The sequence below is a fragment of the Dipodomys merriami genome, unplaced genomic scaffold (genome assembly GCF_024711535.1).
Source record: "Dipodomys merriami isolate MVZ:Mamm:240054 unplaced genomic scaffold, mDipMer1.0.p SCAF_24, whole genome shotgun sequence".
NCBI classification, from domain to species: Eukaryota; Metazoa; Chordata; class Mammalia; order Rodentia; family Heteromyidae; genus Dipodomys; species Dipodomys merriami.
The window spans coordinates 7394116-7406954 of NW_027203826.1; the positions used below are offsets into that span (position 1 = coordinate 7394116).

Consider the following 12839-nt stretch of genomic DNA (forward strand, 5'->3'; position numbering starts at 1 on the left):
TAAAACATGATTAGTACCTATTGAATAAGTACACTTGCATCATGGCTTCCAAAGTTTCTATGACATAGACTTTTATCTTTGTAACATTATCTCCTATTAATATGTTTCAAATGACCTAAACTTCAAATTAGGCTATCACCCTCCTTCAACAGGCCTGGTCCATCTCTGTTCTTCACAATGCTACCACTCCCTGTTGGGGTTATATGAACATCATTAAGTTATGTTTACAAAACCACAAATGCTTTCTTGATGCTTTAGGTTAATGGTAAAGTGTCTACATCTTTCAATTCCAGATTGTGCTCTACCACTTCATAGCACTTGTCTACTCTTTCACTTGGCTATAGTCAATTCTTCATTATTTACTACATTTCAATTACTATGAATATAAAGATTAATTAGACCTTGCCTCCATCCACAAGTTTATCATTGAGAGTTTTAAAACAACAGTAGTAACAACAATATTGTCCCTCTTGGTTCAAATCCCAATTTCTGGATCTTGCATGTGGTAATGGCAAATTATTTTATCTTATGGTTGCCATAGGTCTTAAACTTGGGCCAGAGTAGTAGCCTACCCTCTGAGGACCCTTGAATTTCCAGTGTAGTTCTGTTTTGAGCCTTAGATTCAGAAAGGCAATAATCATATAAACATCTGTATTTGGACATTTAAAAGCATTTCCAAGTCAGTATGTTTAGCCTAAGTCTGTTTTACTCAGAATCTGGTACATTTCCTGTATCTTCTGAATCATGTGACGGATCTGACAATCAGCAGTCACTAAGAGTCATTCTTTTTAACTTTTCCATCATTCTCCTAAGTCCAGATCCATAAGCAGGACCCAATACTTTTACCTGCAATCATTTCTAAAATATGTGTTTTTCTTTCACCTCTATCACTTCAATATGAGCTACAGCACTACTTATTTGGCCTTTCTTTCTTCCTGACCTCTTCTTTCTTTCTCATTGAAAGATCCCAATTGGGATCTTTTAATGTATTCAAAAAATTAATGTATTCAAAAATTGTATTTTGTAGTCTTGTTAGTAATAGTCAGTAAACCATTAATGACAGGAAAGTCAAACAAGGTATTGTTGGAGGCCTAGGTGTCAGAGGGTTGGAGTGAGGTGAATGGAAGAGATGAATGAAGATAAAAATGGTCAACATATATACATGTATGGAAATAGAACTGTGAAACCTGTGGAAATTGTTTTAAGAAGATAGGAATGAGGGGTGAAGGTGAGTGATAGAGGGGGTGAGGTTGATGGGTACATTTTATGTATAGAAATGTCAGTCACTATGCTCTTCCTTCAACAACTGATATTAGCTAATAAAAATCTGAACTAATAATATTAAAAATAGAAGTGTAAAACTAGTGCATCTCAGACTTAACTAATGTGCTTTTTGCATAAGTCATCATATCAGGTGTTTTGAAATTGGAGCAGTGATGAGAAATGGTTATAACAGATAGGCGCAATCACTTCAATTTCTGGGTTCTGATCACATGAATGTAAACTTAAGCTGGATTGTCTTTTTGGGTTCTAATCAACTGTATTTTTTATCAAAGAGCAGATTTATTTTGCTATTGTTTTGAATATCTTTACATAGAACCACCACACATTAATGGATCTGAAGGATCTGGAGAGGTGTCAGTAATTGTCAATTATCCACTGGAACTTTCCTGCTTTGCTTCTGGAATCCCTACCCCTAAAATTGCCTGGATGAAAGATGGCCGGCCCCTCACACACACCGATCAGGTGCAGACTCTACAAGGAGGGGCTCTTCTTCGAATATCTAGTACTCAAGTAAGTGTCAAAGTTTATGCAATCATGTTATTCCAGATTAAACTTCTTTCTTGTACTATATTAGAATTGTTAGATACACTGTGTCTTTGCATCTAAACACTTCAGAATTCTCTGCAACTTTACTAAGGGTAGATTTCTTTTATGATAGGCATGTCTAGAAGGAAGACTAATACTAAACTCTGAAACAACAAGAGTCCAACTCATTAACTATTAAGTGTTTTCACAGATCTGTGTTAGTACATGTCCTGAAGCTTCTTAGCATCTTCTTAACCAGCAAGATGGAATCCAACGTATGTTTATGTGATACTTCAAAGGGCCCTTTTGATTTCCAATATGAACTAACAGGTGTAGATGTCTGAAGAGACACAGGTTTTCAAACAGTGATCAATTTAAAATTGACTACAATCTTTAGTTTAGGCAAGCTTTATACTCAGATTCTTTGTGCCCTAAGATTCATTTGCAAGCTGAAAAAAAAAAGATACTTTTACATATACTGGGAAAGAAATAGTCTAACATTCTATGCCTAGTCTAGTGTCACAAAAATATGTGTTTCAAAAGAATGAGGGAAAAGGCACAATTTTTTCTCTTGTTATCATAATCATCATTCTGCTCAACATAGAATAAGAAATTTGTTATATGTAATTTGTTGTTTTACTGACAAAGAAGAAAGAAAGAAAATCGCAAGATTGCAAGACGGCTGTTTTATAAATTGTCTAGTGTTCAGCCTTGGGCTTTCTAACATATTCTTGACATTTTTTTTGCCAGTCCTGGGACTTTTGCTCAAGACTAGCACTCTACCACTTGAGCCACAGCACCACTTCCAGCTTTTTCTGCTTATGTTATACTGAGGAATCAAATCCAGGGTTTCATGCATGCTAAGCAAGCACTTTACCACTGAGCCCCATTCCCAGCCCACTTGGCATTCTTTTGTGTATCTTCACCCCCAGTTTACAAACTCAGGGAAAAAATACAGAGAAATTAAATATATGTCTGCCAAAGACTCACCATTGCTCAGTGATGGAGCTGGGTCTCGAGCCTGGCTTGTGAAGTCTAGCCAATGGATTTCATCACAGTTTATAGCTAGTGTCCTAGCAAACAAACACTCATTTCCTCTTACATCTCCCTTCCAAAAACTGCATAAAGCTAGGTTAAGCTATCATACCCCTTTCTGAATCAAAACCCTGCAACAAGTTTTTCTCTGTCTTACAGACATAAAATTACACACAAAATCCAGGTAGATAAGAAATAATAAGAAGATAATTAAAATTGCATTGAAGCAGAATATTAAATATGAGCAATTTTGAAGACTTAATTCCACTGATTCTCTCCTAGTATTTTTAATGCATTTTAATTGTTATATAAGTCAGATAAAGAGTACATCACTGTTTGAACAATGTCACCCCCTCTCCCAGTGTTTCCCTCCCACCACTACCCAAAAGATGTATAGTTCATCTTCAACGTAGTGTCTAATGAGTATCACTGCTGCATTTATTCACCATTTGCCCCACTGTTGCTGTATGCCCCCTTACCCTCCCAAAGACAAATAAGACAAAAGGAAAAGAAGACAAAAACAGCAACAAAGAAAAAAATTCTCATTTCCATTTCCTGGAGTTCATTTCAATAAACATTATTTTATATGCTCTGATGCACATAGGTATTAAACCTTTGTTATGTTACTCTCCTAAGAATCTTATCCTCCTTTGGTCTCATTGTGGGTGAATGCTTAGAGATCTATGTAACTTATCATGGTCTAGTGTATTTTTTTAACCATCCAGTGTGTTTAATTGTAAATTTATAGGCATATTCTAGCTACCACATATGAGGGGAAACCATGGAATCTATGTTTCTTTGGGTCTAGATTACTTTACTTAACACATTTTTTCCCAAGTCTTTCCATTTCCTTATGAATGGTACAATATCATTCTTTTTAATGGATAAGTAGAATTCCATTGTGTATATATACCACATTTTCTTGATCCATTCAAACATTGAGGGTCATATGGGCTGAGTCCCAGAACCTCCTTACTGTTTTCCAAAGTGACTAATCAAGTTTTAGTAGTAAAGTTTCCTTTGGCCACATCCCCACCAGCATTTGTTATTGTTAGTTTTCTTGATAATGGCCATTCTAATGGGTATAAGGTAGAATCTCAATATTGTTTTGATTTGCATTTTTTATGGCCAGAATTGAACATTTCTTCATGTGTCTGTTGACCATTCTTATTTCTTCTTTGGAGAAGTCCCTAAGTCTTTAGCCTAATTATTAATTGGATTGTTGTCTCTTTGAAGGTTCATTTTGAACGGTTTGATTTTTTGAGCTCTAAGTATATCTTAGAAATCAGGCCCTTTTCCAATTCTGCCATGTAGGAACTCTTCAGCTCAAATGAATCCCAATTATCCAGTCTTTGATTTGTTGTGATTATTTAGGAGTTTTTGACTTGTGCCAAGGAGCCCTAGTGTTTCCTCTACTCTGTCCTGTATTATTTTTTATGGTATCTGGCCTTACATTGAGGTCTTTGATCCATTTTGAGCTGATTCTGTTACAGAGTGATATATAAGGATCTAGCTTCAGTTTTCTACATGTGAATGGCAAATTTTACCAGCCCCATTTTTGAACAAGCTGTCTTTCTTCCAACTTTTGTTTTTGGCTCCCTTATCAAATATTAAGTTGCTATAGGTCTGTGGGTTCATTTCTGAGTCTTCTTTTCTGTTCCATTGATCCTCATGCCTATTCTTGTGCCAGTACCAAGCTGTTTATTTATTACTATGGCGTTGTAATAGAACTTGAAGTTTGGTATTGATATTCCTCAAACACGGTTCTTTCTACTAAGGACTGTCTTTGCTATTTGAGATCTTTTATTATTCCATATGAAATTTGGGATTGCTTTCTCTATTTATTGAAGAATGTTGTTGGGATTTTGATGGGTATTGTGTTGAATTTGTAAATTATTTTGGGCAACATTGCCATTTTCACAATTCCAATTCTTCCAATCAAGGTGAATGGAAGGTTTTTCTATTTCCTTAAATCTGCTTTAATTACTTTTTTCAGATTTTTAAAGTTTTTACAATAAAGGTTCATCACATGTTTGGTTAGTTCCTAGGATTTTTTTTAAAAGGCTATGGAGTTGCTTTCCTGATTTCAATCTCAGCCTTCTCATTGTTGGCATACAGAAAAGCTATTGATTTTTGTGGATTGATTTTATACCTTGCTATTTTGCCAAGTTTCAGATCAGCTCAAGTAACTTGAGATGGAATGTAGGGTTCTTCATGTACAGGATCATATTATCTGCAAGAGGAATTTTCCTTCTTCTTTCCGTATTCAGATTCTCTTTGTGTTTTTCTCTTGCCTAATTGCTCTTGCTAGGAATTCTGGTAGTTTATGAAGAGTATCTTTGTGTTTTGAACATAGCTCTGTTTTAGTACTTACACCAGTCTATTGTACTTAAATGAACTTTGTATTTATCTGCAACATATATTTATGCCAAGCACATAATAGATGCTTTGCAAATTCTAGTATGGCAAAGACATAAGTTTCCTAAAATATCTTCTATCTAATTTATTCTCAGGGGAGAATGAGACCATTCTGCCACCAACTAGATTGAAAACGTTCATATACTCATCTCCTTGTAAGCCATAACACATGTCAACAATTCTGCAAAACAATCTGAAGGCATGTGATTGATTATAATTTTTAACTCCCTATTAACAGAGCACATTTTAGAATTTGTAACTGCAGATAGTGCCAGTGGGTGTCCACAAAGAGTTTGGCGGAAAATCTTTCCCAGAGGAGGCAAAGGTTCAGAATAACCAGCCATGTATGATGGTTCAAGATTGGCCAAGAGGAGAAAAATGAGGGGGCAATATTGATTTGGAATGACCAAGAGTTCATAATGAAACATTTTCTTTAGAGTTTTAAAAAATATAATGAGAAATTCATAAATTATTCTCTGGGAAATGATACACAATTTTTAAAAAAATCTTAATTAAAAGAAGCTCAGGAGAGAGTTGCTCTAAAATATATTTGACTATTTTTCCAGCCATTCTATATCTAAATTTTTCAAAAGAATTTTTGCAGCTTTTCCATAACCTGTAAAGTCAATTTTCAATTCAAGATTGTTAAAAATCCCAATATTTTAGGAATGTTCAGTAATAAAATAAATGAAAACAGGCCTTTGCTACTTTTACCCAATACATTTTTCACAGCAGAAAGGACACTCATTTTCCAGCATATTCTCTACATATGCTATTGTTATACAGGACTTTGATCATGAGATACAAAGATGCCACATTTTGAGAGGTCAACTTTGAGAGGTTTAATTAGAAAGCCAGTGACTTCAGGAGGACACATGTCCCACAAAAATTTGCAGCCTCAGATGTGCTTAATACTGTTGGGAAATTGAGCCATGAGGATAGTAAAGAGAGAGCAGAAAAACTGTTTCAACAATCCTGATCTACTCCACTGGAGAGCTGTATAGGGCGCCATAGTGACTCGAGGAGTGTCAGGAAACAAGAAGCATGGCACAAAATGGAGACTGAGCTGGTTGGGGCCTAAATAAGGTCATGGTAAGGCTGCAGGGTCACAAGGTGCTCATGAGTTCATGGTATAGTTCTGGCAGGTCCAGTAACCTATTATTCAAGTTCCTGCCAGTGCCTCTAGGAATTCAGGCATGCCTATCACTGGGGATGGGACTTCACCTTCATCCACCAAGAAGCCAAGATGACTCTAATTAGAAGCAATTCCCTACCATCTGCCACGTTGCCAAGATGGTGCCAGTTAGACCCAGTGTCCTTAGTTCATTGTGTGTGTACAAGGCAAAACATAACTAGTGAAGGTTAACTTCCAGTAGAAACCAGGCAGTTTTTGTCAGATAATAATAGATTCTGCTGTCAGTCTGGCCTTATTTATAAACAACATATTACCATTTTATTTTGTCATGCCAAAGATTAAACTGTTCACCAAAAGTGATGTGTTTGATTTCAGCAACTTCATATTTTGTCTGTTGACTTAATAAATGTATTTTATTTTCTTCTTGAAGACTATCATGTATTTCTTCAATCAACATTGGATGTCTAGTCTATTGTATGTGGCATTAGGTCATTTTTAGGTCACATACTAAAATCTATTTAAAATACAGCTTCACATGTAATAGAGCTGCTAAGCACTGCTCAGTATCTGAATATTGATAAAAAGTATTATTACTAATGATAAGTTTAATATAATTTCTATGCTTCCTTAATGATTTTTCTTAAGATAGGATTTAACACCTTATTTGGGTTTTGTAGGTGGAGGATACAGGAAGGTACACATGTCTGGCCTCCAGTCCTGCAGGCGATGACGACAAAGAATACTTAGTGCGAGTGCATGGTAAATCGGCAACAAGTCCTGTGTTCTAGCTACATGCTCATAACCCAAAGTTACGATACAGAACGCAGCATATAACACTTGTTTTAAATTAAGAAATGCATATTTTATAAATATAATTTTTCTACTTTTCATTAGCATCAATTAATTTTACAGGGAGTTTCATTTTGACATGTACATATAACGTATCAGATTTACTCCCTCTGTCCACTCTTCTCACGGCCCCCAATCCTCATCCCTGACCAGTACCAACAAGCAAAATGAACATTTGTTGATTATTGATAGATCAGATGCTTTACGTTACATTTATTAAAAGTGCTTGATGTCTTCTGTTCATGTCTAGTACCCCCTAATATTGTGGGAACTGGTGAACCCCAGGATGTGACTGTGTTACAGAACAGACAGGTGACACTGGAATGCAAGTCGGATGCAGTTCCCCCTCCTGTGATTATGTGGCTCAGAAATGGAGAGCAGTTGCAGGTAAACCTTTTTCAGAAGTTCAGTTTTAAGACAAAAATAGCTATAGAGCCTTTGTGAGGTGGTAAACGCAGAAATATCTGTGAATGGATCCTTGTGTTCATTGTGCCAAGGGAACTGGGCCCATAGTCATGCCTCAACTTCCCTGAAGTCATTGAAATAGTTCCCAGGGATTTTGATACTACTATAAAGATTGTAATACCAAGAAATACTAGTATATTACTCTAATGCTATAAAATAACATTTTATTCTCTTTTCCTAACACCGTAAGTGTCGAAAGGTTGGGTGTGGTACAAGTGGTAGAAACGCTCCTAGGAAGCATGATGTCTCAAGTTCAAAAATACAATAATTAATGATAAATTTTATTTATTGGGTCTAGGCAACACCTCGAGTGAGAATCTTATCTGGAGGGAGATATTTGCAAGTTAACAATGCAGATCTAGGAGATACAGCCAATTATACCTGTGTGGCTAGCAACATTGCAGGAAAAACCACAAGAGAATTTATTCTCACTGTAAATGGTAAGAAGGATTATTCATTATTTCACTATTGAAAAATTTAATCAAAGGCATTCAAAGAGATGGCACGATTTTTCGGGAGCTTATCAAGTAAATCTTCCAGGTTATGTTATTTATTTTGAAAAAAAAGCCACACATAGTACTTGTTACTTGTCAGAATATTACAGTTTCAGAAAGACATAGAGATAGACATTTTCCCTTATTCAAGTTAGAGCCACTGATGAATGAGTCCACCAAGTCTTTGAATGAAAAATGGACCATCATTTAGATCACCTTTACTGGTAGTGGCTTGAGAAAATGCTCTATATGTTCCTAGTATTGATGTTTTGTCAAATACTGCCAAGAGTTCTGTAATTTTCTTAAATATGACATGTAAATATCAATGCTTGCCAAAAATGTAGAAAGAAAAGCAGACTTTTTCCCAAAAATAGTCCCCTTGGATTTTTAATATGTGACATTTTACAGGATAATTAGATGACCCACACAACTAATACATTTAATACAAAAATTAAAATTCAGTCTTTCTTTTCCCACATGAAGTCAGTGATTAACAAAATCCATGTTCTGAGACTTCTGTGATGAATAACAGATGTGTTTTCTGCAGCACCAGCCCACTTCTGTTCTTGATTTGAAGTGAACTTGTTCCAGTGTTAACATTCTCTGACCATTATTTGGCCAAAGAGAAATAAGAAACATCATCTCTAATTTGCATCATACCAGAGCAGTTTCTTATTCAAGTTTCTCTCACAGAGATCCAGATTTCATACACCATATCAGGGATTTCAAAATCTCCTCCCCATCTACCTTTATTTTTAAACATAGAGTATCTTGAGTAAGACTCCATCAATTAAACTTCAATTCTATTTATACTAACCTAGCTTAGTGTAGACACAACTAAACACTTCACTCAAAGCTCTCATTACATCGTCAAACTTTTCCTGGAGGTTATGTTATTTAGTATAACTAGATTGTTATGTTTATTTCTTCTTCAGTTCCTCCAAACATTAAAGGTGGCCCCGAGAGTCTTGTCACTCTGTTAAATAAGTCGACTGTGCTGGAATGTCTCACTGAAGGTGTGCCAGTCCCAAGGGTAACATGGAGAAAGGATGGGTCTGTTCTTTCTGGGGACCATTCAAGGTAACTGTTCTGGAAAATAAACTAAAACAGAAATCTTTAAGTCTTTATTGCTAATGTTGTAAATGCATTATTGGTATTATGTTTACAATTAATTTTTTCATACTAATAAGAGGAATGCTTAATTCCTAAGGCTTGTAGTTACAATTATATCTGCCTAATGATTACAATTTATTCAAGATCACAGCCTGTCTACTATGTACCATTGCATTGTATCCTTTTGTTAGGGAAGGGTTTGAGCTCAGGACTTTGAGCATGGTTGTTTTGCTTGTTTGTGGCTAGTTCTCTACCACTTGAGTCACACCTGCAGTCTAGTATTTTGCTGGTTAATTGAAGATGGGTTCTTGTGGACTTTTCTGCCTGTTCTGATTTCTAACAGGAATCCTCCCATCACAGCCTCCTGAGTAGCTAGAATTACATGCCTGAGCTACCGATGCCCAGGATACTATATCCTTTTTTTCTACCAAGTGTCATTCAAATGTTAAGTATCATCCAAAGCAGAAAAAAGCCTAAATAGATTTCACTGAGTCTTTTAAATGGCTTTTCAATAAAGAATAGAGAAAAGGCCAATTCAAGGGAACTCATTTTTCTTGTAGGTACTCCATCTTGGAAAATGGATTTCTTCATATTCAATCAGCACATGTCGCAGACACAGGACGGTATTTGTGTATGGCTACCAATGTGGCTGGAACAGCTCGTAGGAGAATAGACTTACAGGTCCACGGTAAATATACACTTAAAAACAACCTCTGTGCTCTGGGTAAAAGTGTTTTTTGATCACTTAAAGGAGTGAATTCTAGGCATTCACACATAGTGAGACCAGAAGATTAGTCTTAGGAGAACACAAAGGTGCAATACCTATGTGCATCTGGTCATATAAAATAATATTTATTGAAATGAACTATAGGAAATGAAAACAAGAAGTTTCTTTCTTTGTTAAAAGAAAGGGGGGGTTGTGGGGATGGGAAGGTGGCTTAGTGGTAGAGTGCTTGCCTCAGCATCACATAATCAGAAAAAGCTGGAAGTGGCATTATGGCTCTAGTGGTAGAGCACTAGCCTTGAGCTGAAGAGCTGAGGGAAAGCACTCACGCCCACAGTTCAGGCCCCATGACCAACAAAAAGGGGGGGGGGAGTTTGTAAAGGCCTTTGGTATGGAAAGCTATTTAAACACATTACCTTATATTGTGGACAAACACAACCCACACTTTCCCCTTAGGATAGTTTATATCATCACAGCACAATTTAAATACACAGTGCCCTGTGGTATTATATCTATGAGATAAGTTACCAGGGATGAATTTTAGTTCGGCAGATGCTTCAAATGCCATTCTGTTTGCTGAGTGTGTTTTCTTCTGCTTCCATGACATTGTCCTAGTTCCTCCATCTATTGCTCCTGGTCCTACCAATATAACTGTCACAGTAAATGTCCAGACTACCCTGGCTTGTGAGGCTACAGGAATACCAAAGCCATCCATCAGCTGGAGGAAAAATGGCTATCTTCTTAATGTGGATCAGAATCAGAATTCATACAGGTAAGAATAATTGATTCATTTTTAGATGCTTTCAGCTTTAATTGAGATTGTGATTTTACATAGTCATGGGGTACAATGTGACATTTCAATATATATATATACATATATATATATGTATATATGTACACATATAGAGAGTGTATATTTGTCAGATCAGAGTAACCAGAATATCACTTCAGACATGTATTAAAGCTTTGTATTGTATCACAGTTGCATTGGTTTGTCCTTTCTCCTTTATTGTTTCCCTTCCCTTCCCCAATTCAGCTAAATGCATACATAAGACACAGGGTACCAAAAGCAAATATAGTGACAACAGGGGATAAACCAAAGGAAAAAAATTAAAGAAAAAAGTAATCATGTCACACAGTACATTAACAACAACAACAACAAAGAAAAACCTTTTGTTTCCATATCTTGGAGTTCATTTTGATAAACATCATATGATATGAACATATGCACATGGCTATTGAGCCTTTGTGATCCTCTCCTAAGAACGTCTGCCTTGTGTGAATATTTGAAGTCCTGTTTAATGTATCATGTTCAAGTGTAATTTTTTTGTCTTTTACCATTCATTGTAATTACTTTTAGATTTATAGGTACATTCTAATTACTGCAAATGAGGGAAGAGGTTTTTGCTTTTGCTTTTCGTGTTTTTCTTCCTTTGTTGTAATTCCTCCTTTGATTACTGTACCTTTTGTATTATGCTGTAAGTTAATCTGTCTTTGGGAGGGTAAGGCAGAGCACAAAAATGGTGGGACAAAGGGTGAACAAATGTAACAGCGATACTCACTAGACACAATGTTGAAAATGAACTACATAACTTGTGGGGGAAGAGGGTTGGGAGGGAAAAATCAGGGAGAAAACAAGGGAAGGGTAACACTGTTCAAAAAGATAGGTTCACATTACCTGATTTATGTAACTATAACCCCTCTGTACATCACCTTTACAATACAAAGAAAGAAAAAAAATCTCATTGAAAAACCCCATCTACTGTTTAGAAACAATTATTTGTTTTAAAAACCAGTATTTTACCCCTTTCACTGGGGACAGCAAATATATAAGATGTAAGAAAGTAGAGAATATTTTTCCTTAATGCAAGATTAGGTTTCCAACCTAAAGTATTTTTTGTGAATTAAAGCAACCACTTTTCTATTTATAAGCCTGTGAGTGACTGTCAGTGAGGTCTGTAGGATTGAATTTTAATCCTACTTCATTTCCTTAGCCCCTTTTGGAATTTCATAAAAATAAAGGATAAAACCATCATTTGTTAAAAGACAGGAAAAGATAGGGAGGGAAGAAAGGAATATGGAAGGAAGGAAAGGGAAGGAAAAGGGAAAGGAAGGGAGGAAATTTATACTTGTACTTTGAAATACAATCTAGATGTTTTGGCAATATGAGTGAGAGAAAAATACAGCATTTCTGCCTTTGTATTACATTCCTTCAGCTTTACTATCATAGCTTATAATAAGGTAATGCATTTGTAAAGGCTTGCCTTTGAGTCATTGAGAATTTCTAGCAGTTTAAGGGAACCTCTTTTTTGACATGTCAGTTGCACTAATAGATAGTTATCCTGTCAAATGATTTTCCATAGTGCTAAAAAATGCTGTCATAGATCTAATTTGACAGATGCAAAAAATCTGACATACTAGGATATCTAAAGCTAGGCATGTTCAATGTAAGCACTCTTTCTCACCCTTCTAATTTTCTGACATTGAGAATAACTTAAAAGCACATAATGTAGAAGATGAATAAAAAGTTATGTCAATATATTTCCATTAAACCAAATATTTCTATCAGTGTACACTTTGAAGAACGTCAATATTTACTTATATTGATTTTAAATTGTGTATGTGTGTTGTCATTAAAAACTCCTAAGGATCTTGATTTAATTTTGAAATGGTTAGAAGAAACAGATGGCTGAGATGTATGGTATAGAATACAGATGCAGATAGACAGATATACTATATTGTATACATAGGGTATAGTACATATATATATATATATATATATATACGTATATACACA

General features: G+C 35.6%; 1 protein-coding gene across 1 annotated transcript in view; it reads left to right on the top strand.

Annotated features, from left to right (window-relative positions):
• Hmcn1 (hemicentin 1) overlaps positions 1–12839 on the top strand; it is a 438323-nt gene that overhangs the window by 353973 nt on the left and 71511 nt on the right. Inside the window, exons 69-75 of the mRNA XM_070034238.1 lie at positions 1598–1794; positions 7075–7156; positions 7497–7633; positions 8010–8151; positions 9141–9285; positions 9879–10006; positions 10658–10814. Coding sequence (XP_069890339.1) covers positions 1598–1794; positions 7075–7156; positions 7497–7633; positions 8010–8151; positions 9141–9285; positions 9879–10006; positions 10658–10814 — 988 coding nt within the window. The remainder of the gene's footprint in view (positions 1–1597; positions 1795–7074; positions 7157–7496; positions 7634–8009; positions 8152–9140; positions 9286–9878; positions 10007–10657; positions 10815–12839) is intronic.